This window comes from Hypanus sabinus, chromosome 14 (assembly GCF_030144855.1).
Source record: "Hypanus sabinus isolate sHypSab1 chromosome 14, sHypSab1.hap1, whole genome shotgun sequence".
NCBI classification, from domain to species: domain Eukaryota; kingdom Metazoa; phylum Chordata; class Chondrichthyes; order Myliobatiformes; family Dasyatidae; genus Hypanus; species Hypanus sabinus.
In genome coordinates this window covers 59,534,884-59,561,896 of record NC_082719.1, presented here as the reverse complement: position 1 = coordinate 59,561,896, position 27,013 = coordinate 59,534,884, and the positions used below count along the sequence as shown (strand labels likewise).

Here is a 27,013-nt window from a genome sequence, read left to right as displayed (position 1 = left end):
ATCCAAGTACTCAGTATCCAGGATATCTTTGTCTATCCTGATTGTTATTTCTTCACAGAATTCCAACAGATTTGTCGGGCAAGATTTTCTTTTGAAACCATATTGACTATGGCCTATTTTATCATGTCCCTCCAAATACTCTGAGACTTCATCCTTAGTAATGGACGCCAACATCTTCCCAGCCACTGAGGTCAGACTACCTGGCCTTTCATTTCCTTTCTTCTGCCTCTTTCTCCCTTGAAGAGTGTAGTGACATTTGTAGTTTTTCAGACTTCTAGAACCATTCCAGAATCATTATGAATGCCTCCACAATTTCTTCAGCCACCTCTCAGAATACTGGAGTGTACACCATCTTGTGCAGATGACCTTTCAGTTTCCCAAGAACTTCACACTCTTCCCGTCAAATGATTGCATTTCTAACTCTGATGGCTAGAAGATCTATATTGTTGAATTGGAAGGAAATTAATCCTCCCACTGTATTTAATTGGTTCTCTCAAACTATGTTATGTTTAAATTTAGAAAAAATTAGAAGTGGTACTTTTGAGACATAATAAATTTGAAAAGTTATGGAGACCATTTATTCAACATTTTCATATGATGTAATATGACCCTGTGCCAAGTTCATTTGATTTCCCAGCTTTTAGCTTATGTATGTTGAGAGGACCGGAAGTGACGGCATTGATGAATGTTTATTCTTGTGAGATATTATAAACAGCCCCCTTTTTTTCTCTTTTTTTTGTTTCTTTTTTCTTCTATATTAGTTATTAGATCAGTAGATTAGCTAGTTTTGCATTATATATATTTTTTTTCTTTTTGTTTTCTTTATATCATATATTATGAAATATTTAGATTTACCATGTTCATACATATATTTTATGGCTTATGTCTTGGTAAACTCATTTATATTGTAACTATGTTTTTTTCCATATGTAATGGAATTTGTATGTTGGGAATTTCTTTATCAATATATCATTTGTATTCTGTCCATATTACTAATAATAATAAAAAGATTTAGAAAGAAAAGAAAAAGAACTTCACACTCTTCATGCCCCTGACACCTGGAATTTCCCCCTGCAACATTATACTTATGCCATTTTCTTGCCCATTCTCCTAATCTAAGTCCTTCTGCATCCTACCTGTTTCCTCAACACTACCTGTCCTTAGTATCATCTGCAAACTTGGCAACAAAGTCATCTATTTTATTTTTTTCAATCTTTTTATTATTAATAATATGAACAAAATACAATTGGTATTAATAAAGGGATTACAAACATACACATTCCCATTGCACATGAAAGAATACATAAGCAATGATTACAGTATAAATGAGTATTCCCAAAACATGAACAATACAGTATATATATATGAACAAGGTAAATCTAGGTATATCATAATATATAATATAAAAAAACAAAAAAAATATTATGCAAAAAAACCTAAACTACTAATCTAATAGCTAATAAAGAAGAAAAAAAAGCATTTTATTCTAAATCATTTATATACAGCGTAAAATGTGGTCTCAAAACTGACTCGTGCAGAACACTAGTCACTTGCAGCCAACCAGACCAGGACCCTTTTATTCTCACTTTCTGTCTCCTACCAATTAGCCAATGTTCTAACCATGTTATTACTTTCCTGTAATACCATGGGCTCTTAACTTGGTAAGCAGCCTTGTGTGGCACCTTGTCAAAGGCCTTCTGAAAGTAGGCTCCATTATACAGCATCCACTGCACCCCCATTATCTATCCTACTTGTAATTTTTTCAAAGAATTCTAACAGGTTCATCAGGCAGGATTTTCCCTTAAGGAAAGAATGCTGACTTTGTCCTAATTATCCCTGCAACTCTAATTTAAACCCCAACATGCAGTATTAACAAACTTTCCAGATGGATTCCCATCCAGTTCAGGTGTAAGCTCTTCCCTCCTTACTGGTCCCACCTTCCCTGGAAGAGAGCACAATAATCCAAAAATCTTACGCCGTCCTTCCTATACCAACTTCTTAGCCACATATTAAACTGTATAATCTTCCTAGTTCTGGCCTCACATGGCATGGGTAGCAATCCTGAGATCACAACCCTGGAGGTCCTGCCCTTTAACTTAGCACCTAACTCCTTGAACTCCCTATGCAGAATCTCATAACCTACCCATGTCATTGGTACCTCCATGGACCATGACTTCTGACTGTTTACCCTCTCACTTAAGAATGCTAAGGGCTTGATCTGAGACATCCCAGACTCAGGTGGCAACGTGCCATCCAGAATCTTGTTCTTGCCCACAGAACCTCCTGTCCATTCACCTAATGAATCCCCTATTACCACAGCTGTTACCACAGCTATTACCTCTGATTTCCCCTTCCCTTCAGACTCTGATGTAGACTCAGTGCCAGAGGCCCAACCACTGTGACCTTCCTTTGTTAGGTCATCCCCCTGACAGTATCCAAAGTGATATAGCTGTTGTTGAGGTACATTACATGGTGGTATGATCTGTGTTAGCATTGCAAGATATGAAAATAAAATCGCAATCTGAGTTTGCTTGTTTTAGTTGTTTGTCTTTAACCTAATATGCAGGTAGACGTCCTTTTTCTGCTTGGTCACAGGTACTGTTGCTGAGAACTGTCTGGGACAATTTTGTTCAGTCAGAAATTACTTTTCAATTGTAACCAGTATTGGTTGAGCAGTGACATCTACAAACGTACATTTATCTGAATATGAGCATAAACTTGCAAAGCAAGTGGTTGGCATCCGTCTGTCTCAAAGGACAGTGGGTGATGTTAATCATCATCACTAGCCTGGGTGGAAGGTATGGAGATCCCCAAGATCCTCCCCTCTCGTCCTCACCAATGTAGTCTAAAGGAAAGCTTATGAAGCAATACATTTGGCATCAGCTTGGCTGTAGGAGCTGCTAGAAGGATATTCAATGATGTCTCGCCACCTTTGAGTTTACTTCCATAGCCTTGGTCTCTTCCAAGGCTGCCCACAAGGCAATGGGGCTATTTACCCATAGCTGGAGATCTGGTTCATGAGCACCAGGGTGTGTCTACATGCTGTGCATGCTGGGGCCAGACCTCCTCCCTATCCTGACTCTGAAAGGAGTTCAGTTTCCATGTGTCACCAGCAAGGAGGCACTACATGAGGTTTATTGTTGCAGAGGCGATGTACAATGTACAGGCAAGAAGAGACTTGCACATTCACAGCTCTACTTTTCTCCAGTGGTGTAAGCTGGAAGTGAGAGTGACGGTCACTACCCAATACACTACACACACTAGAGGCATCACAACAGCCATTTTGATACTAGGTAAACATTATGCTAAAATCACTAGGGCTTAATCACAATTTGAATGGTAAGGGCTGGAAAATGAGACTGCAGGTATATGTCTGCCATGGATGTGGTGGCCTGAAAGGCCTCTTTTCATGCTGTATAATACTGACTGTATAGAGAAAAGGCTGTACTTTTGCTGTGTTCTGGGGTGGTATTAATGTTTAAATTTCTTGCAGAATTCAGCATCTATTAATTACTACAAGATTTACCCAAATTTTGATCCACTTCTACAAACATTGCATCGTGACTTGGGATTGTTAGAAAAGCCTTCACAATTGCAAAATCCAGCGATCCAATTGGATATGTAGTAAAACTAACTTTTTTTTTCTCTCTGTTCAGATCCAGGTAAAGTTCATTTGCAAGTCAGTAGTATAACAATTCATATTTTGGCAGAATTGCCCTTTTGTGGATTTTGCTCCTTGCAATTAAATGCACCATTACTAATGTCAGATCAATGCTCTGAAGGACACTAATTGGAAATATCTGAAGTAGGCTTGCATGCAACAGCGGCAGTGGAATGGAGGAAACTTTGCACAATACAATACGTGATTCTCATCAGTCTGTTTTGACCAGTGATAGACATGACAGCAAACATTACAGTGCACAAATATCTCCTGAAACAGTCCATGTTCCAACCCAGTGGACTATTGAAAACTGTATAACACCAAGTATGCAAGTGTTGCCATGTAATAACAATGGTGATGCAGTCTCAGCTGACCAGAAAACCTGTGTGGATATAGCTGGACTTGAATCAGAAGTGGTTGAAGACCAGCCCTATTCTCAAAGTAGCTCTTCGGATCAATACATGACAGCAAATATGAGTTGCAACTCTGAGAGCTCTGCTACAATAACAGATCCTGGCTGGTGTTTGCAAACTCACAAATTAAGTAGTTCTATCAAAAGTAACCTACCTTATATTGAACCCTTAAATGAAACTCATGCTACAAACTCCGCGCAGAAGTTAAAATCTATTACAAATGAAGCATATCTTCAGAAAGCAGATCATCGTGCTTCAGGTAATGGTTTGAACTTGGATACAGTTGATAATACCCATGATAACAGTATAGGAATGAAAATGTACGTGGAAAGTTTAGAACATCCAATAGTTTCTTGTGAAACAGAGTTGGAAATGAAAGGTATTCGTCTGAGCAGCACTGAGCATGAATCTAGTGCACTTGCCCTTGAATCATCAGTATTTTCCAATAGTTCATATGATCCAGTTGTATCAGATCAGTCACTGGATGTTTTTGAATCTGGCGAAAATGAGCTGATAGATAACATGTTGACTACTTATAAACTGTCATCAGAAGTTGTCTCTGATTCCAAGGACTCCCTTGAGCAGCAACAGGTAGATGAAACAGAAGAAGTGCTATGTCAAACAGACTTAAATCAGAGTAGTGGATTCTCTGTGAACTCTTGCCAAACTCCTAATCAAGATTGCTATGCGAGAGTTGATTATGGTATAACCAGTTCCACTGATAACCAATATGTGATATATCAACCAAAAGAAATGTTAGATGAGCGGTTGGTAGCTGTAAATGAACAAAGTTGCAAAAGTGACTGCAAGAAACCTATGAGAATGACTGCTGCTCAAAGCTATGAAATTGAAGCTTGTAGAAAGCCAGCTAACTCAGCAATGAATGCCACTTTTATCGTGTGGCAGGAAAGAAATGATGCAAAATCTGCCTCTAAAGTTAACAGTTGGAATGCTGATGCACAGGAACTTGCACAAGCAAAGGATGTAAATAATGAAACAATTTCAAATTTAACAATCCATGAAGATGGAAGTTCATATTCTCAAACATCAACCCCATTACCAGAGTCCACAACAGCTTTTTTCAGCTCACCATTTCGGAATCCAACAGGTAGAACTGAAAGGAATGGTTCATTATCTGCAGGAGAGTCTCCAATTAACTTGCAGCTGCAGCCAAATATAAAGGACCCAGTACAAAAGAAATGCTGCAAAGTAAAACATAATGCAAGTATAAAAGTCAGATTGACTAAAGTGGAGATAAAATGCTACCCCAAGCCTAACTTTAACAATGTCAAACCTAAAGTTGTATCTAGGGTTCATATGAGCTTGCCACCAAAAAATGTCCCCTCTTCATCAGAGGATTCGTCAAAAAATGTTCCAAGATCACCTCTATCTCCATGTTCTCAAACTTCTAAAGCCCTGAATAAAGATCGCCTTTCAACATCAGCACCAAAACCAAAGACAGCAGTGCTGAAATTGCAGAATGTCACATGTAAGAAAACACTTCCTGCGAACAAGCAACATATTTCAACTGCAGATAATATTTTAAAATCAAATGATAAGAATAGTCAGACCTCAATGGCTTCCAAATTGGCTTTGGTTGGTGAAGCATCAGGTCAAGTGCACAACTTATTGGGCGATCGAAAGTCATCATCCATAAGCACAACTCACGAGCTTAATAAAACTTTTCACTGTGGTGGAAGGGAGAGATCCAGTCTTGCAAAGCAGAATGTTCCTGTTATTGAAAAACCAAGAGCCAGATGTAAAAGTTTAGCAGATGCAGCAGATCATGGAGTTGGTTGCAATGTTCCAGTTTCTGTGGCCGTACTGAAGAAGACTCACAGCACAGAAGTAAGTGTTCTCTAGCACCTTTGAAATTTAAGCCTTTTAGTGAATGGTGAGCTTTATCTTGTTAATTTTCTGTTATGAGCAATGGCAACTGCAGGTGGCATCATGTGTTAAATAAATAAATAAATAGATTTTACTGGAAGTTGGAATTGGAGTGTGCATGAAGACAGGTTATTTGCTGTTCAAATCAAAATTTTGACTATAATTACTATTGGTCTAACTATGACAAGTGGAAAGAGAAGATTTAAAACAATGTCACAAGGGAGCACTGATTAAACTGCAGCAGTAAACATAATTGTTAATTTTGCTGAGAAAATAACCTCCAAGAAAGTCAGTTCTGTGAAAAGCAAGTTATTGTGGACATAGAAGAAAGCAAAAATATTTTAAGATTTACTAGGTTTGCAATTTCAGAAATAAGTTGGGTTTTGAGTTTTTACAATGAAATATGGTGTTGACTAACAAATGCTGCATTGTTCATTCCTTACTGCAGCTTAACTTGGCCATTTCGGTTGTTAGGGTTTGCTGTTTAGAGGACAAACTGCAGCATTTTCATGATATTTCAGCCCCATCTTCAATGGATGTTATTTTCATGGTCACATTGACAGATGATACCCATTTTAATTAATGTATTTAAATTTCCCAGCTAATGAAGTGGCATTCAAACTAGTATTTATTGATTTGTGCTACTGGCCTCTAGCCAAGTAACTTTATTGTTGAATCCTGATAAAGCTACTATAATCATTATGCAATATCAGTTGTAGTATTCCTGAACACTTGACTAAAAACCTTTTGGCTTGAGTCAGTGACCTATACCATTTAATCCTAGTTGGCAACTGAAATTGAATTAAATTAGAACTCGTGCTAATATTGACGTTAAATTTGATCTATCTTGCCTTCTGTGGCTGGAGATGCACAGCTCTATAACAGATTCATAAACGTCCTTGAACAAAATGATTTGCTAGACCATTTCAGAATACAGATTCACAAATGCAGACTTTGACATTAACATCCTATGTATGAGGTTTTAAGAGAGGAAGTAGTATTTATGTCATCCAGTGGGGCAAATATTGGAAGTATGCAGCTATACCCAAAAGATAGGGAATAATCAGGTATCTTTGAGAAGATTGAAAGTCACTGCTTGTATTTGGTTTAATGTCTTCAAAATATCTAGGACTATTTTCATGATTTTTGTTTGGTTATTTGAAAGTAGAATTCCCCAACTTGACTTGGAAAGGACTTAGAAAATAAGAATGGTATAAAGACTAATGTCCATAGTTTTTGTAGATAATAAGGATGCTGATTAGCGTAGACTCTTTGGAGGTAAAATGCAAGTGGTTGCAGAACCAGCAGTAATACTTAAAACAATAGCATTGATTTTGACAACACAGTTGGCATTGAAGGATGAGGCATTTTGTGTCACTTCATGACATCCTTCTGGAGTTCTGATCAAGCCTTGGTTTAAGCATGGTCAGTGAGGCTATCAGAGATGAATCAGTTGATTCTGATTCAGATGTTTGATAGGTGATATTTTTAGTTAGTTTTAGAGATTTTTGGGGAAGGGTGGCTGAAGCCAGAGACTATTATTTGTGAACATCCATTTCCCTCTGACCATAGAAAGGGGGAGCAGTTTATTAAATGCCAGTTGAGGTAGGGTTGAGGACTCTACCCAGTGTTCCCTCTGGTAAAGTGGGTTTGGGAGCAGAGTTCCTAGTTTCAGGTTTGCATTGCTTGAAGGTGGTCTGATTAATAGCATCTGGGGCCCTTGAAATGCACTTTTAGATGTGGACAGATTTTGTAGATTTGCGAATTGAATTTCTTAATTGCCAAGCTTTAGATATAAAATGGAGATATTGCCTGCATCCGAGCCCTTTATCAGTTAGGATACCACCATTTTAGTATCCTATTGGTCAGAAATGGTGGCAAAGCTAGATTAAATGAGTGGCTGTGGGATAGTCAAAGCTGCTTGCATCAAAGACATAAAGTGCTATTCAAAGTGCTCCTAACAGTCCCCATCTTTCAATTTCATCTGTATTCAGTAGGTAGGGCCTTGGATGCTAAGGCTAAAGATTTTTTTCAACTCTGAACTGACTTGCATATGTCATGGCTGGCAGTTTGGAGCCTCCTGTACTCTTTCCATCCTCTTGTTATGTGTGTTATGTCTTTTGCTAGAGTTCTACCTCCAGTTGCCTGTAGTACTGCTTTTTGCCTTCAGGAATGGTAGAATTTTAATTCTGGGATAACTTGCTACCAGTCACTTCTCTCTTCAAATCAGTCCAAGTGGTTTTTGGGAAAGAAGCGAAGTCTCTTCACAGGTGCCAATTATGGACTATTTCAGGGAAGCTAATAACTATTGGATAGTGTGGCTCTTTTGGCTGAGATGAGATGAAAAGTTTTGGCCCAAAGTACCAGCTGTTTATTCCACTCCATAGATGCTGCATGACCTGCAGAGATTCTCCAGCAGTTTGTTGCTCAAGATTTCCAGCATCTGCAGAATCTCTCATGTTTATGGTTTCAATTTTTTGTTTGCAGGAGTCTCAGCATCTTGATTTGTCTGTAATACATAGCTGAACTTTTTTTTTAAAACGTTCTGAATTTGTTCAAGCATTTGTGTATTTTGGTTATGTCCCTATCCTTTGGAAGGAGATGTTTAAACATGACACAAAACAGATCATTATCATTAGCAACAGTTGGTATTAAATGAGCAGTCAAAAATTATTTTGCACAAATTGTCATCTTTTGTCAAAATAAATTTCTGATTTGTATTAAATCTAACTAGATATAATCAACTGAATTTCCAATTTTACACCTTGTAAATGTATTCTAATCCAGAGAGACCTGGCTGTGTTAATAAACAATGCCAGTACTCAAATGGTTATACACTTTGTAATGAGGATAAGATATTTTTGTCCTTCCCTCTTCCTCATAGTCTATGCTCAAAACAATGCAGTTGGCTTTAGCAGTGTTCTTTTGATCCCTTCCCTGTTAATGTGTTTTAAAATTGTTGTGCAGCCATCAAATCCACAAAGGCAGTGTGCCTCAACGGTTGCAGCTTTTGTTTTCCATTTTAACTTTGAGTCATCAACATTTGAATGTCTTTCCTGACAATGATTTCTATTTCTCAATTGGAATTGCCATAGTTTAAGTGAAACCACTTACCATGTAAGTAACATTAGTGCGTTACTCTTTGTGTTTAGTTTATAGCACTGACTGCTAGGCTTGATTATGTGTAGCAGTATTGGATCTGCTTGAAGACTTGTTAATGAAAAACTATCCTTATTCAGTAAGTGTTTATACAAGACAGAATTAGAAATGTTAGTTTCTTGTGTCCGTGATTTTAAACTTGCATAATTCCTAAGTGGTTTGTTTGTGTAAGACAAGTGGATCTATTTCAGGTTTATTTTGCATGAAGTCCTTTTTTTTCAGGTTGTTTTAACTAAATCTGCACTCAGTGATCAAGTTGGGCGGAGGCCATCGTTCAGCAATAAGAGAAGCTTGCCTATGCCGTCTCAATCTGCAAAATTAAGAGTACAGTCTTCTGTGTCTAAATTGTCTCTGGAAAGTGTGAGGAAGGATGACCACACCAGTGTCATTCAGGGTCCAACAAATAAACAGCTGCTGCAATTTGGTAAGCTAAATACTAATTTTGGGTTGAACTTTGCAAAGTAGGCAATTTCTTAAACCACTAGTTAATATGGAATTCTAAAATGTTGTTTGGCTTAATAATGTCTCCCTTATAAAATGCTTGTTGACTAATTCAGTTTGAGGATTATGTTAATATTAAATAGTAGGGGGATTAGGATAATCTGTGGTAGGTGTGCATTGCCAAAAAAGCGACTACTTGCATGTGTCTTGACTATTCTACATCCATATTCTTCACAGCTTTGGAAAGGCTCCAAAAGCTTTTCCAAGATATTTGCAGGTAAATAGTGATTAAGTGCAGTAATGGGTGGGGACGGCATTTTGTGATTCCAAACTAGTGAAGCAGGAGTTGTAATAACACAGCCTTTTTGCTTTAAAGAATTTTGGGGTTTGCATACTGGAAAGAATTTAATTTACTGTATATAGCAGCCAAAGCTGCAAAGGAAATTTAGTTTGCTGTGCAGCGTTCTTTCGGAAGATTGAGTATGAAAGGTCAGGGATGATTAGTCATTTTCAACTCCCAACATTTGGACAACAATGCTGTTTTTTTTGGAAACAAGTATTAATCACTTTTTTGGAAATTTGTAAGAGACTTTAGCTGTATATTGAACTATATAATGTGAATCTCTTGCCATGCAATTTCAACACACGTTGCCTTTTAACTGGATATTTTTATAGATTCCTTAGCCATGGCAATTTGCCAGTACTTTACTGTTGCTAAAAGCAGAAAATACTAAGCAGCATGGGGAGCATTTCTGGAATGTTGCCTCTTCCTTCCACAGATGGTGCTGAGTTGCTCTAAACTTTCAAGCACTTTCTACTTCTATTTCAATCAGATGAGTTTCTCCAGAGTTTTGAAAGCACTTTTAACATGTTTCAGGGCAATTAAATATATCCTCCTTCCTTTGCATTGCTGTGTTAGTAAATTGCCTATATTCTATTGGTGAATGGAATTTTGACATTGAAAGCCAAATAATTTTTGAGATCCTCTTTGAGATCCAAAAGAGGATTCATTTGCAGTGACTAAATCTACCAAATTGGAGTTAGGCACTTTCTCTTGTAATGGGGTTTAGTTTGCACGTCTGCTCTTTTTGCCTGATTTGAAGAACAATAGTGCCTTAGTAGTTCAAAGTATTTGTTTCTGTGAACTTTGAACAAAGGAGTTCTTGTCAACTTGGTAATTGAAACCAAATGAAATAATTTGAGGCCAGGGTTAAGGTTGAATATAAGGCATGTGCACTTGGTTTATAAATTAATTGTAATGAATACTTGCAGATGGACTCCACAGTAATGCTGTAACTTGTATCTCTGTAATCTTGTAGTGCTACACTAATCTAGCCAGTCATTGTTCTTCAGAAATTAAGGCACATTTTCCCAAAATATTTAATTTGCATAACTTTGCAAATGAACTGTTAGTATCATGTATTCAGTAATTAAATTTCAAAAAGGAAAGTACTTTAAAATTTGTTCAATCTGGGCAGGAGGCAGAGGTGCCTGTTTCTTTTGATGTAACTAAAACTGCAAATTAGTTTCAAACTTTGATTGTAACTTTGCATTTAGTTAGCATTTAATAGAAATTACCAGACTTTACCCAGCAATAGGTACTTGGTTAAGATCATCACCACCCAAGAGTCAAATAGTAATTGGCCAGTTGAAACATGCCTGTATGGGTGGAACTGCTTTACCAGCTTGATGACCTGAAGCTATTTGGGTCAGAGCAATCTGCCCAGTGAGAATGATTAGTACTCTTCTCTGGTATTCAATATACTGTGAGTATATGGCAGCATGCTGCTTGGTGTTTTGATACTTGTGTAGCTCTCTGGAGCAGTTAAACATATGAAATGTGCCAACTGTTACCTTTGCCTTATTAGTAATGATGATAGAAATCCTGAAAGCATAATTGTTTATTAGAAACCCTTTCAGAGTTGGATTTAATCCAATATGGTATCTCATCAATTGTCGGCTCTCATGGTTGGGGTGTGAAATAATGTGCTTGGTCATGATGCCCTTTAGTTACCACAACTATGGAAGCATAGTCAATGAAACAGAAGCGGGGACGCTGGTGAGTGAGGAACTAGTTTGGACTTCAGCTGCATGCTGTGTAGAATGTGCTTGCTCTTTGACTGCATAGGCTTCTTCCAGATGCTCCTGATGCTTTCCACATCCAGAGACATGCAGGTGATTAGCTACTTAGCTGCACACGCAGTGTGTATGAGTGGTAACATTTGGGGGTAGTTTCCTGTGTGTAGAAAAAAAATGTAACTTGAAGATAGGTTTAACAACATATACAAAATGCTGGAGGAATTTGCAGGTCAGGCAGCATTGAGAAAAATAAATTGAATTGACTTTAGTATATCATTCACATACATGAGTAAAAATCTACATTATGTCTCCATCTAAATGTGCAATTTATAGTAGTTTGTAATATGTACAACAGGACAGTCAACATAGAAATACAATTGTATCAGCATGAATTAATCATCTGGTGGAAGAAGCTGTCCTCGAGCATGTTGGTCCTGGCTTTTATGTGGTGGTACCATTTCCCAGCTACAAGTGTTTGTGGTCAGGGTGACTCGGGTTCCCAATGATCTTTCAGGCCCTTTTACACACCTGTCTTTGTAAATGGCCTGTATAGTGGGGAAGTTCACATCTACAGATGTGCTGGGCTGTCCACACCACTCTCTGCAGAGACCTGTGATTGAAGAAAGTGCAGTTCCCATACCTGGCATTGATGCAGCCAGTCAGGATGCTCTCAATTGTGCCCCTGTAGAAAGTTCTAGGATATCGGGGCTCATACCAAACTTCAACTGTCTGAAGTGAAAGAGGTGCTGTTGTGCTTTTTTTTCACCCCACAGCCAGTATGTTCAGACCTCAGTGATGTTTATGCTGAGGAACTTTGAACTATTCACCCTCTTAACCCCAGATCCATTGATGTCGTAGGAGGTGAGCCTGTCTCCATTCCTCTTGTAGTCACAACTAGCTCCTTTGTTGTTGCGACATTGAGGGAGAGGTTGTTGACACCACTGTCAGGGTGATGACTTCTCTGTAGGCTGCCTTGTTATTATTTGAAATAAGGCCAATTAATGTAGTATTGGCAGCAAATTTAATTAGATTAGAACTGTGGGTGGGGACAAAGTCATGGGTATGCAGAGAGTAAAGAAAGGGGGCTTATGACACAGCCTGAGGGGTACCTGTGTTGAGGGGCAGAGGTGAGGGAGCCCACTCTTACCAGCTGCTGGCGATCTAAAAGGAAGTCCAGGATCATTCAGTGTTTCAGGCTAAAGCCCTTCAGGATTGGAAAGGAGGGGGGAAGTTGCCAGAATTAAATACTGGGGGAGGGGAAGAATAGCTAGAAGTTGATAGATGAAGCCAGGTGGGCTGGAGATGAAGGAATCTGATAGCAGAGGAGAGTGGACCATAGGAGAAAGGGGACACCAGGGGGAGTTGATAGGCAGGTGAGAAAAGGTAAGGGGCCAGAGTGGGGATTAGAAGATGTAAGGCAGATGAAATTTTTTTTATCGGAAGGAGAAATCTCTACTTGTCATCTGTTTAGAGGCTACACAGGGTGAATATAAGGTATTGCTCCTCCGCCCTGAGGGTTTAACAACAGTTTTAGAACGTTTCCTCAAAAGACAAATAAGATGTCTGTTTATTGTCTATTGTTGGGCATGTCAATGTAAGTCACGGCCAATGATTTATTCTAATATTCATGGTACCTTGTTTGAAAATTAGCTTTGTTTTCAAAATATTTGTATTTGAAGTAATCCATAGTTACAAGGTGTTTTAATACACTGAGGATAAAACGTGCTATATTGGGTAATTTCTGTTGTTACATTTTTGTAGAGTCATTTAGTCCTTTGGCTCTTTGGGTTAGATAAATCTGTTCGAAATACCATCCACTGTAAAAGGGTAAAAGTAGCAAGTAACTGACAATGATTTGTTGCCACACTTCTTTCCCGGAGAAATTGTTTGCTGTGTCAATGCCGAAGATTTCAACTAAGGAGGATCGACTAAAACTTATTTCCATTTGCTTACAGTAATGTTCTAATCTGGGTTGCAACCTTCTACTATTTAACATGAACAGACAGAATTTAGTGATCTGTCACTTTCTACTGAAGCAGGTTCTGTAGAATAGTTGGACTATGTTGGAATTCTGTAATATGCAATCAATTCCTAAAAGAGAATTGGCTGAATTTTTGGTTAATGGAACATGGCACCTTCACAAGTACAAGAAAACATCAAACTGGAAGGATTACAAACACAAGAAATTCTGCAGATGCTGGAAATCCAAAGAAACGTGCACAAAATGCTGGAGGTACTTAGCAGATCACACAGCAACTCTGGAAGTGAACAAATAGTCAACATTTCGGGCCAAGTCTCTTCAGGACTAGAAAGAATGGGGGTGATATTAGAATAAAAAGAGGGGGGGAGGGGAATAAGGGTAGCTAGAAGTTGTTAAGTGAAGCCAGTTGAGGGAAGGGTTAAAGGGCTGGAGCTGAAGGAATTTAATGGGAGAGCAGAGTGGTCCGTGGGCAAAAGGGAAAGAGGGATGTGGGGTGGGAGGGGTGATAGGCAGGTAGACAAGAGGTAAAAGGCCAGAGTGGGGTTTAGAAGAGTGGCTGGGGAGCGAATTTTTTTAAACTAGAGGAAAAATTAATGTTCATGTTCAGGTTAGAGGCTACCCAGACAGAATGTAATATGTACTCCTCCACCCTGAGGGTGGCCTTATCATTGCATGAGGTGGTTGTGCACCAACATGTTGGAGCTGGAATATTGTGAAAATGGAACATTCTGCTTTTGGTGGATGGAGTGAAGGTGCTCGATGAAGCGGTCTCTCAGTTTACAGCGGGCCCTCCGATGTACAGGATTCTGTATTGGGAGCACTGGGTACAGTAGACAACTCCAACAGATTTGCAGGTGAAGTCTTGCTTGGAGGGACTGGTCACTTCCCTGAATGGAGGTGGAAGTGGTGAATGGGCAGATGTAGCACCTTGACTGCTTGCCAGGGTAAGTATTGGGAGGGAGATTAGTGGGGAGGGATGAATGGGCAAGGGAATTGTGGAGGGAGCAATACGTGTGGAAAGCTGAGAGTGGGGGAAGAGATGAATGTGTTTGGTGGTAGGCTTCCTTTGGAGATGGGAAGCTGTGAAGAATGAAAGGCTGAATGCAGAGACTCGTGGAGTGGTAGGTAAGGACGAAGAATTCTATCACTTAAAGCAGCTGAAAGATGGAGTGACCACTAATAATTGGCATGTGAGCCACCTTTTGGAATTCTATGTGTCAGTGTTACTTCAAGCTATTTAAATTTATTTAAATTAAATGGATTAATTTGGGCATCAGATAATTGCACAACAAAGTTTGTTTACCATATTCCTATCATTGCAATTCTGGACAGTGCCAGTGGGTGGCGTGAAGTAGAATTATTTGTACAAAGTGGTGAAAATGTGGTAGAGTATGATTAATTTCTGTTATTGTCCAGATACAAATATTAAGTGTGCTGCACTTTTCCATGTTTTGATGAGGCATATTTTTAGCACAGTTGAATTTGCAACTAGTAACAACAGACACTTAATACAATGCTTTTGGGTATCACGAATCTTGCGATTATTACCATGGTTACTCACTAAATTCCCTTTTCATGAATTCTGGAGAGGCAGGTCAATGACATTCAGTGAGGGCGTTTTGTTAAATAAGCCCTTGGAATTTTTAAGCAAACTAAAAATTGAACATCTGAAAATCTAGTGTTGATTTATATAAACTTTCTTAAACTTGCATCTGTCAAAAAGACGTTTGGAAGATTCTGATGCATCAATTTGTCATTTGCCTATGGTAAAGCAGATAAAATAAGCTCCAGTCCAGATAGGGGAATGTTGACCTGGATTTTAGTCTTTTAAGGTTATCCAAAAGGAAATGCTGATAAAACTGGAGTCTAAATGTGTAGCTAAGAAAACGAGGTTTTCTTTTGCAACTCTGGATATAGTATTAAAACATGAAGTTCAGTAATTGCCTAGGTGACACGCCAATCAATTTTATCACTTACACTCAACTAGCTGCAGTTATAGAAGTAGATGTAATGAAGTCCAAACATGGTAATACAGTTTGATTTGGTAAATGTACTATTGTGGTGCTCACTATTCTTATGCCTTTCTGCCTTTTTGCTTGAATAGCTTTTCCTCATTTTTTTTTGTACAATTTTTGTTATAATTACTGCTTTCTCCTGATTACTCCTGAAGCCCCCACATTGGGCATATATAGAAACTTGACTTGTTAGCTGGCTCTGCTAACAGCCACCGGACTCAGCTGTTAGAAAGCAGTCAAACAATACATGTCTAGAGTCAGTAGGATTAATGGAGCCCTGATTTGAGTGAATGCTGTGTAAATACACTCAGATGCTGAAGATGCATTCCTCAGAGGTGGGACACCATGTATATCAGTGCAATGCGGGGTCATTATAACATTATGTAAATAGACATGTATACTTGATTTTAAAAAATCAAAACCCAGATGCATGATATTTTGTATTCACACTAAGTACAGGTTTTCCCCACTAGCCGAAGGTAGAGTGTTCCTATGAAACTGTTTGTAAGCTGAAATGTCATAAATCGAAGAAGCAATTAGCATTAATTTATATGGGGAAAATTTTTGAGCGTTCCCAGACCCAAAAAATAACCTACCAAATCATACCAAATAGCACATAAAACCTAAAATAACATAGCAGGAATGATATGATAAGTACACAGCCTATATAAAGTAGAAATATTGTATGTACGGTGTAGTTTCACTTATCAGAATCGGGAAGACAGCGAGCCAAAATCGATTTAAAGAAAAATAAAATAGGCACATACACGCATGCACCCACAACTGCCCACACAAGGCTTCACAGTCATGGTAGTCTTTCTCGGGATAAACACACGTATAAAGTGGGTGTCCTTTTTTGTAAAAGTGAAAATTCTCTCTGGTTAGCAAAAACAGGTACTAATGTAGGTCTTTCGTAACAGCAAGCTGTTGTAAAGCGAACATTTGAAAAATGGGGGCCACCTGTAACAAGCAGTGGAGTAACAAACACAAGTAAGCCTAAGCTGAACATTAAGGGAGCAGCAAGGCATTGCAGCAGCAGCGGAAGAGGAAGAGAGAGGCTGGTGGTTACATCTCGGGAGGACCAGGCTGTGGGTCCTCCTCGAACTTTGCCGCAGCCTTCAAGTAGGCATCAAGATTTGACTACCTTAAGGTTTCTCTCTTGAAGCAGTTCTCAGTAGCAAGAAATCATGTTGAGAACATCTCTCTGCCTTATTGCTTTGCTCCCAGTCAGGGTTGTTATCGATAAGCTAGTCCATGATTTTTGTGATCGTGGTGATGCTTGTGCTGACGAATTTGTGGTGACTTGCTGGTGTTTTCTCTTCTCCATTCATGTCCTTAGGTTCTCCCAAGATACGTTGTTCTGCCGATTCTCGAAGCTGTTTGTTATTGAGGCTCTCATCCTGAGAATGCAGTAACTCTTCAGCATTACCATCACTGACATCCTCACGCCATATCACTTGTAGTTTCACATCCATGCTAATGCTTTTCCCAGCCACCTTAGATGTACCACCCTCACTGAAAGTTGCAGGCCATTTTCCAGACATCATGGGTGGGGGGGGAAAAATGGAATAAATTGGCGAGGGTGCAAGAAAGTTTACATATACAGGGGAGGCAGAGCGTGAACTAATAACGTGATTGGCTGAGAGTGGCTCAGAGCATGAGTAAAGCGCTCTCATTGGCTGATTGTAATGACGGCCACTCTTGAGAAGTTTTAAATGTTGTTCAGAATGAATTTTTGTCATTAAAAAAAAATTAAAATTCAATAACGAATTGAATGACCACATAACAAATCAGCGCTATGTGGGGTCTGAGTGAACTGCTCATATGCAATTATCCGTTGGCAAGAAATAACAGATTGTACACCGTGTGCAATTATAATGAAAGTGTATTTACTAATTTCAGTTTTATCAACCAGTTATTAAGAGGAAAAGAAAAAAAAGTGCCCATTCCAATTAAACTAGTCTGAATGTGCACAGTTGGAGCTCGTATCTTTCCAAAAGCTGGGTATGACTATCACTCATGGTGCCACATTCTCATCACCAATCACCAGTAGAATTTTCCATCTTGGACACCTTTGAATTGTGAAGCACCCCTTGCAATTGCATCTTCCCATTGGATCGAATCCTACAGCTGTCTCCCAATTTTTTCCTCTCTCCATCTCTTGCCAAAAAGACCACGAACCCCACCAGTGTCCATCACAAATCTCTCTCTGCTCAGCTTTCTCCCAGTTCCACCATCCTAATTGGCTGGCACAACATTCCTAAGTTGAACATCACAGCCCCTTATCTTTAACTGAAACCCAAACACTACCAGCAGAGCACACTGCTTCTAAAGAAAGCTACTAAATGAAATACCCTACAGAATTAGCAGTAAAAATCTTAACCAGGGCATTACTCTCCTGCTTATGGTCTTCCATACATGGCAGTGTGTTCCCTGCATTCAAGCTGTTAAATCATGTCATGCTATCAAACTTCAATCATTGTCCTGTATAATTTCTCAGATCCCAAACTGGTTGTATTGGCAGTATTTCTAGCTCTACTTCTGTTATTTCTTTGCCCATTTGTATTCTTTAGTGCCCTGCATTATGTTTTGGATTTGTTATTTTGTTTTGCAGCTCTGCTCTGTTTGAGCCAGGAATCAGCTGAGAGATCAACTTGAGGGTTCTTTTCTGGATGGATAAAAATCTCTCCAGTTTGTAATTTTAGGTTAAATTTAGTTTGCCATTGTTGTAGACATTTGTACATTGCCTGACTTCTACTAATGTGCTATAGCTGAATAACATTCCTGCTGCAAATGAGACCATACGGCATGATTAATCTGAATCCCATTCCGATGTTGCGTGAACACTGTTTAACTTGTCTGGATGAAGATGGCTGCTCAGTTACAGGGTTGGCTGTATAAGAAAGGAGTGCTGAGGTCCCAAGTCTGGAAGTTGACCAAAAAATGCAGTACTTGGATTCTCAGAAGCCCTTTGGCAAGTTGCCACACATGAGGTTGCTTAACAAGTTGAGAGTCAATGGTATGGTATTACAGGAAAGACACCAGCCTGGATCGAGCTTTGGGTAATAGACAGGAGGCAGAGATTGGGAATAAAGGAAGCCTTTTCTGGTTGGCTGCTGGTGACTAGTGGTGTTCCATAGGGTGTGTGTTGGGACTGCTTTTTACGTTCTGCCAATAATTTGGATGATAGAATTGATGGCTTTGTGGCCGGGTATGCAGACGATATGAAGATAGAGGGGCAGGCAGTGTTGAGGAGGCAGGCAGGCTGCTGAAGGACTTAAATAGATCAAGAGAATGGGCAAAAAAGTGGCAGATGGAATAGTGTTGGGAAGTGTATGGTGCTGCTCTTTGGTAGAAGAAAAAAGTGTAAATATTTTCTAAATGGAGAGAAAATTCAAAAATCTGAGGTGCAAAAGGACTTGGGAGTCCTTGTGCAGGATTCCCAAAACATGAATTTGCAGGTTGAATCAGTGGTGAGGAAGATAATGTAATGTTAGCATTCATTTTGAGAGGACTCGAATATAGACACAAAGATGTAATGTTGAGGCTTTATAGAGCACTGGAGCACTGAGAGCAGTTTTTGGCCCCTTATCTAAGAAAGGATGTGCTGACATTGGAGAGTTCAGAGGAGGTTCAGTGGATGTGAAAAGGGTATTTCCTATTGTAGGGGAGTCTTAAGACCAGAGGACCCTGTCTCAATAGAGAGATGTCTATTGAGAATGGAGGTGAGGATTTTCTTTAGCCAGAGAGGTGGTAAATCTGGAATTCATTACCACAGGTGGCTGTGGAAGACAAGTCATTGGGTATATTTAAGACGGGTTGATAGACTCTTGATTAGTCAGGGTGAGAAGTCAGGAGATTGGTGCTGAGAGAAATGGATTGGCCATGATGAAATAGCAGAGCAAGCTTGATGGGCCAAGTGGCCTAATTCTGCTTCTATATCGTTATGGTCTTATCTCTTCATGCCCTGTGAAAACAAAGGTTTGGAAATGTATGCTGAGAGATGATGTATCTGAACCCCTGCAATTTATGTAGTGCTGTGATTGCGATATTGCCCTAACAGTTTTGGACTGTTGGAAATTATATAATTAGAAGTTATTTAGACAGAGCCCTTGGAAAGGATGCTCTAGTTATGCTAAACAAAAAGTGTCTTAACAGACACCATGAATTCTCTTTCTTCCCTCCTTCCCCGTGTCATCTCCAGCCTTTATAGGGAGTGAAGCCATAGTGAATATAACTTGTAATTGTGCCCAACTGAGAAGTTCATTGAAGTAGAGTGTAGCACCATTAGAAGTTGTTGCTACCTGGAATGGAGTTTGGAATTGATTCTAAAATCAGTATTAAGTAACTGACACAAATACCAGATAGTGTATCTGTCTGGGGGGGTGGGGTGAAAGTGAAAGAGGCCAAGTATTCCTTGTTAAGCAGTTAGTTACTTTGTAGGAAAATATTTTAAGTGTAAATTAAACAGGGAGAGCATTTTCTATTTAATTATAGCAATTCTGGATTAATGCTGAAGTGAAGAATAATCTTCAGAAAAGCTACATTATTAAAATGCTAGGTGCACTTTTGATGTGTGTGTGTGTATGTATGTATATATAAAAATAATAATCTATAGAATATACAAGACCCTTCATGGTTATCACAGGGTACATGTTGTGGGAGAATCCAGCATTAAGGATTGGATTGCAACCAATAATAAAAAAAAGTATGAAACAAGCTGCAGTGAAAGGCTCATCTCACATACTGTTCGTACAGGTTAATTCATCACAGTGCATAGAGGTAGTACAAGAAAAAATGGAATGCAGAATAAAGTTTCAGCTACAGAGTGCAGTGTAGGTAGACAATAAAGGTGCAAGATCATAATGAGATGGATTGTGAGGTCAAGAGTGCATCTTACACGCAGAACCATTCAGTAGTCTTAGAACATTAAGGCAGAGCATTTTCAGACATGAGGGAGAAGAGTGTCTGTGGTGGGTGATTATATTGGTCATTTACTGAGGAATCCAGGCGTGTTGACAGTTCATAGAATGGAGGCTGTGTCCACAACTCCAGTTTTTTTTTTGCGGTCATGGGCAGAGCAATTCCCATAATGCATTCAGGGAGGATGCTTTCTATGGTACATCGATTTAAAATTTGCTAAGAGTTGGCAGATGCCAAATTTTTTCAGCCTCCTGGGGGAGTAGAGAGAATGATTCTGGTACTATTGGAGTCTGCGATTACATTTTGATGGTATATTTTCAGGCCAATTGATTAATCTTGAGCTTTGCTGTCTCTGAGGAAGTTCGATGAAGTTTTGAGTGAAGTGTGTGTCTTGGAGATGGGGTGCAAGCCCATGATTGACTCAATTTCTCACTGATCTCACCAATTAACATGTCGAGGAAGACTGAAAATTAACATGGACGAGAGTGGAAGGCAAGCGGGTGTTCAGTGCCATCAACTATATGTGATCGGTCTCTCAACTTGCTAGAGGAAGGTGCCTGTATTCGATCACTCTCTCTTTCTTGCTCAATGCTGCCAGGGTCTTGAGCAAGGTTTAATCGGCACGATTTGTGGATTGGACTCTGTCGTTCATGTTATGATGTTTCTGGTTGCTCCTTTTCATGCTACCTTGTGCTAATTTGGGGACAAACTGATTCTGTGGCCTTCAACTAATGACTTATAGTGCTAGATTGAACTGAACATTCCTGAACTGTTTTTGTTGTCTTTGTAGTTGTATATATGTTTTGCTTGTTTTTGTCATTTACACACCGTCGTTTTTGTGAGTTAGGGGTTATTTTTCTTTGAACAGGTTCCATGGTTTTCTTTGTTTTGTGGCTGTCTGTGGGAAGAAGAATCTAAGGGTTGTATACATTGAATCTTTAGATCAATTTTGGCTGTGTTTGAATCATGACTGGCAATTGGTGATATTTGCTCCTTGGAACTTGGTTTTCAAAAGCACTCAAGCTTCAAAAGTTACTGAAGGGCAGCATTGTACTGAGGAAATAAATGTGGTAGAGATGATCCTGTTGAAAGGCAGAAAAGACTTGAGGGGCTGAGTGATCTACTGCTCTGGATTGATGCTTATGTTATGATATTGATGGGAAAGGAGAGTTATTATTGTGCATAAGTGTGATGTCAGAACAATCGCAGAGTTTGAATTAAGCTGAGGAAAAGTATTCCTGTAACGCATTGAAGGCTGAAAGTTGCTTGAAGATGACTTCAGCTAAAAGCTGCTTATAACCATATTGGGATCGGAACTTTTAAAGATGTATTCAATTAGTTTTATTCCCCCAATACTCTGGGAAGAGTAATCTACACCCTGATTGGGATAAGATGTGAAAACGATGTTATGCTTAAAGGATGTTGAAGTTTAAATTCCTCCTGTTTTTGCTAATTGATAAGATTAATTTATCTAAAGTACAGGCATGCGACCAAAGATATGAAATTGGGTCTCACCATGATTTTGTTAATTAAAATGTAATGCCCTGTTCTCATTTGTGATTGACTAATATCTTCTGGAGAGTGTATAGTGTTCAAATATTTAACTGATTATTTTTCTTGAAGTTTTCACTGTGCCCAGCTTCAACTGGCAGGGTACTCTACAACCTTGTCTCTGCCCTCCTTAATCCATTTTGTTTATCAAGTTGTGTTCATGGTGACAGAACTAATTTTTTTTCTGGGCATCATGCACCCTTTCTCAGTAAAGTTCAACTTTGGAAATTTGAAGAAATGCAGTAGATTGCTTGAAATGTGTTATGTGAATAAGACAGAATAACTTGGACTAGGACACAAGTAGAATTTGCCAACATTTCCATTTTTTTTTAAAAAGTGCATCTTCTATTGATAGGTTTCTCAAACCCCCCCCCCCCCCCCCCCCCCGTACCTCTGTATAATTGTCACATTTTGCAACAAGTGGGTGATAAGGAAAATATGAAAATAGGGACATAAAATTGTTCACACATACTATTTTGCAAGAGGTTAATAAATCTTGAGAGCTGTTAAGGAAGAGATGTGTTGGGGCACTGTAGAATGCAACTTCTGGGGGAAAAGAAATTGCTAAAATTAAGATTTTACATCATTGGACAACTTCATTGTTGAATTGGGCTTCCAGTATTTGAGACTTGGAAAATTATTTGACTGCAGCAAACCGGACTGAAAGGATTTTTTTTTAAGTTGAGTATATTTTTTTCACCTTGAACACTAGTAAACTTAAACATGGACATCCTTGGTCATTGACAAAAGAGCAATGAAGGAGTTGCTCATTGATTTCAGTAAAGGGGTGGTGCACATGCTTTTGTCTACAGTGACATTCAAGTTTTTAGGTGTGAATATCATCAATATTGTGTCCTGGTCCAACTATGTCAAGAAATCTCACCAATGCCTCCCAGGAACCACAGAAACATAGAAAAACTGAACAGGAGGCAACTGAAATTCAACATGTCCCCATAAACTCTTAATTTTTAAATTGATACTCTATGGATAGCAGTGTCTGGATGCAAATTGACTAGCCACGGTAACTACTCTGCACATGACCATAATAAACTGCAGAGAGTTGTAGACCCAACTCAGCACGTCACAGGAATCAACCTCCCCTCTACGGACTCTGATTATGCTGACTGCTTTACCGAGGCAGTGAGAAGACAAAGACCCTACCTACCCCAGACATTCTCCCCTCTCCCACTGGGCAGAAGATACAAGAACCTGAAGCATGTACCACCAGGCTCAAGGACAGCTTCTATTCTTGATAGGGAGCGATGAAGGCACTTAACAGCAACTCCATCGAGTTCATATTGAATTGAGCAACACACAAAATGCTGGTGGAATGCAGCAGGCCAGGCAGTATCTATAGGAAGAAGCACTGTCGACGTTTCGGGCCAAGACGTCAGCAGTGCTTCTTCCTATAGATGCTGCCTGGCCTGCTGCGTTCCACCAGCATTTTGTGTGTGTTGAATTTCCAGCATCTGCAGATTTCCTCATATTGAATTGAATTGAATTGACTTTATTTCTTAGATCCTTCACATTTATGAGGAGTAAAAATCTTAACGTTACACCTCCATCTAAATGTGCCATGTACAATCATAATTTATAATAATTCATAATAACTAGAACAGTCAATGTAATATAGACTACACGCAGATCAGTGTGAGTTCATCAGTCGATGGCCTGGTGGAAGAAGCTGTCCCGGAGCCTGTTAGTCCTGGCTTTTATGCTGCAGTACTGCTTCCTGGATGGTAGCAGCTGGAATAGATTGTGGTTGGGATGACTTGGGTCCCTTTTTACACACCTATCCTTGTAAATGTCCTGAATCATGAAAAGTTGACAACTACAGATGTGCTGGGCTCTCTGCATCACTCTGCAGAATCCTGTAATTAAGGGAAATATAGATCCCGTGCCAGGCAGTGATGCAGACAGTCAGGATGCTGTCAGTTGTGCCCCTGTAGAAAGTTCTTTGGATTTGGGGGCTCCTACCAAACTTCATCAAAAATCTGAGGTGAACAAGGTGCTGTTGTGCCTTTTTCACCACATAGCTGATGTGTACAGACCATATGAGGTCCTCAGTGATGTGGATGCCGAGGAACTTGAAGCTGTTTACACTCTCAATCTCAGGTCAATTGATGTCAATAGGGGTTAGCCCGTAAATATTTGTTATGCTAAGTCTGTCACTTTTTATATGGGTATATAAAAAGTTCTGGTACCTGACTGCACCTTGGGCAAGATCAGGAACAAAATGGTCAAGCTTGCTAACACAAAGTACACTGCAGATGCTGTGGTCAAATCAACACGTACAAACAAGCTGGAGGAATTCAGCAGTTCGGGCAGCATCTGAGGAAACGAGCAGTCAATGTTTCGCGCCGAGACATTGACTGCTTGTTTCCACAGATGCTGCCTGATCTGAGTTCCTCCAGAGGCAACATGAGTGAATCTGCAGATGCTGGAAATTAAAAAAAATAAAAACACAAAATGCTGGCAGAACTCAGCAGGCCAGACAGTATCCTGCTGAGTTCTGCCAGCATTTTGTGTTTTTATTTTTTTTTGCTGAGTTCCTCCAGCTTATTTGTACGTGGTCAAGCTTGCTGCAGTTGGCTTATGCAATTTTATTTTCTCTTCCAGAGGAACAAAAAGCTGCTTCAAAACCAAGGCTTGGATCAGTTAAAGCCACTTCAAACTTGGGATGTAAAACAGCAAAAGGTACATTCAACTCTAAACTGCCTGTTCCCACTTCTGGGTTGAAACGAGTTAATAGCATATCATCAAACAGCAGTAGTGTATCAATTCAGAGCACTTGCAGTAGTAGAGGTGAGTGTCCCTCCTCTTACACCTATCTAACCTGTTTGGACATACAATTTATTTGGTATTAAGCAATACTTTGGGCTTTGGATATTTCTACAGCAACCTGCCAAGGTTACATATTTACTTCAAATGCACTAATGCAGATGCTTTACAAGGGCATGTGTTCCTTAAACCAGTAAAGCTTTTTTTTCTGAGTTTGCAGACCATGCAAACTGCTGAAATGTCAATTCAAACAGATCTATCTTTCATTGATTATTGCGCCTCTAATTAATTTGCTTGACTGCAGGATTCCTGAAATGGGCTGGAAAACACTGCTTCATTTGGGAGCAAATTTAAGAGTTACATCAGGGCAATAATTGTGCAGAACTGGTGAGGGGTACAGTTGGTCATATGACCCTTATTATTTGTAGTGCAGCAATGATCAATGTTATGCATAAGCAGATAGCAGTTGCAGTAATGTTAGTCTTGTTGTCTAATGAAATAAGCATGTCTTGAGGATCAGATTACATTTGCTCTCAGTTTAATGAGTTTGATTGTTTGACAGCATCCAGCTGAAATAGAAAAGGATTTCAAGAATTTGTTAGTTGTTTTCTGGTGTCACTAGTTTAAACGCATGCTTGAATACTGTGCTGTAAGAAATAAACAGCACAGCACCCTGGAACAAAGACCAGCTACGGTGTACAGTTGTGATGCACTGTTCTCCAACAAAAAAAAAACAAGAAAATATCTACAAAACATGTATATTGTAGAAATTTGCTCCATGATTTCAGAATTTTTGGCTCTGGACCAGGCATCAGGAATGCAGCGTAAATGCATCTAAGGGCAATTTTTCAATGAAAGAAGCTTGTACTCTATATGCTGCCGCTCTTTGTTTCCTTTTTTGATTGGCCGTCTCTTTGTGCGTGTGTAGCTGGAGCACAGCACACAGGCATGCCTAGCAAATTACTTTATTTCCACTCTATTTCACTGAGGGTCAGTGTAGGAAATGGCAGCATGAGCAAGGGTGAAATGTTACTTCTGCGTCTGCTTGTTTTTGGACCATTTCAATGACTATACCAGGAGGACTTCGAAGCTGCACTCATACCACTTTTTCTCCACATATTTTCTCTAATTCGACACTGGTTCCACCAAACACTTCAGGAAGTCGTAGTGATGTCATGTTTGTGACCTTTCTATTAATTGGATCTTATAGTTTTTGTATTGTTCCTTTGTTAGCAGTCTTCATTGGTCGACCTAAATATCAGCACTTCAAAAGTAAGTTAAGTGTTTCTAAAAATAAGGTTTTATTTTAACTCATTTGGAGTTTGAATTGTGAATTTTACTTGCTTCAAATCTTAATTGTAAGGTTTTGCATAGCTGCAAGATGGAGAATGGCAGTACAAAAGCAGTTGCATTCTTCTGTGATGGTAGAGAAAAATTACTGCATAAGTAGATGGATTCCTTTGGGACCAGTTCCCTTTGTGATGTCACTGGTTAAGAATGAATTGAAGCCCTTAAGGCAATTAAGAAAATGTTTATTTCTGTTTTTTCTGCGAGATGCACTGACAAACCTTAGTAAATAACAAATGTGTGAAATGGTTACTGCATGAATACTCCAATGCACAACAAAAGGCTGATGGCTGCAAGCAGAACAAAGTGCTTGCATTCCAACAAAGAACTATGAATTTTAATGGATTAAATCTGCAAAGCTTTAACCAAAATTATAAATCCAAGGTGTAGCTTCATGAGCTGGGAGGTGCTTTGATTTCGGAGCTTTGATTTTCAAAATCGTGTCCTGGTACTGCCTCCTCATGTGATTTGTGCAGCAATAACTGCTTCCATTTGTCAATTTCATCCTAAAATGAAAAAAAAAGAACCTGCTTTTGCTTAGCTAGCACATAATTTGGAAAATGCTCCTAAAATTATTTTTTTATTTATATCAAGTCTGGTTTTAAGGTAACATGGACTAATTAAGTCAGATTTGAAAATTTAATTGTTAGATTTGTTTGGTCAGAAGTGAACAGATATATCAATAGTTCTTATTAGAAAGGGTTTTTGAGTAGAAATTTTGGGTCTCAATTTTACCCGTTTCTGCTGGAAGGTATTTGTTTCAACAGAATTAAAT

General features: G+C 39.1%; 1 protein-coding gene across 1 annotated transcript in view; it reads left to right on the top strand.

Moving 5' to 3' along the window:
- mtus1b (microtubule associated tumor suppressor 1b) overlaps positions 1-27,013 on the top strand; it is a 128,246-nt gene that overhangs the window by 11,810 nt on the left and 89,423 nt on the right. The window contains exons 2-6 of the mRNA XM_059988636.1: positions 2,567-2,595; positions 3,657-3,662; positions 3,807-5,922; positions 9,343-9,544; positions 24,730-24,915. Coding sequence (XP_059844619.1) covers positions 2,567-2,595; positions 3,657-3,662; positions 3,807-5,922; positions 9,343-9,544; positions 24,730-24,915 — 2,539 coding nt within the window. The remainder of the gene's footprint in view (positions 1-2,566; positions 2,596-3,656; positions 3,663-3,806; positions 5,923-9,342; positions 9,545-24,729; positions 24,916-27,013) is intronic.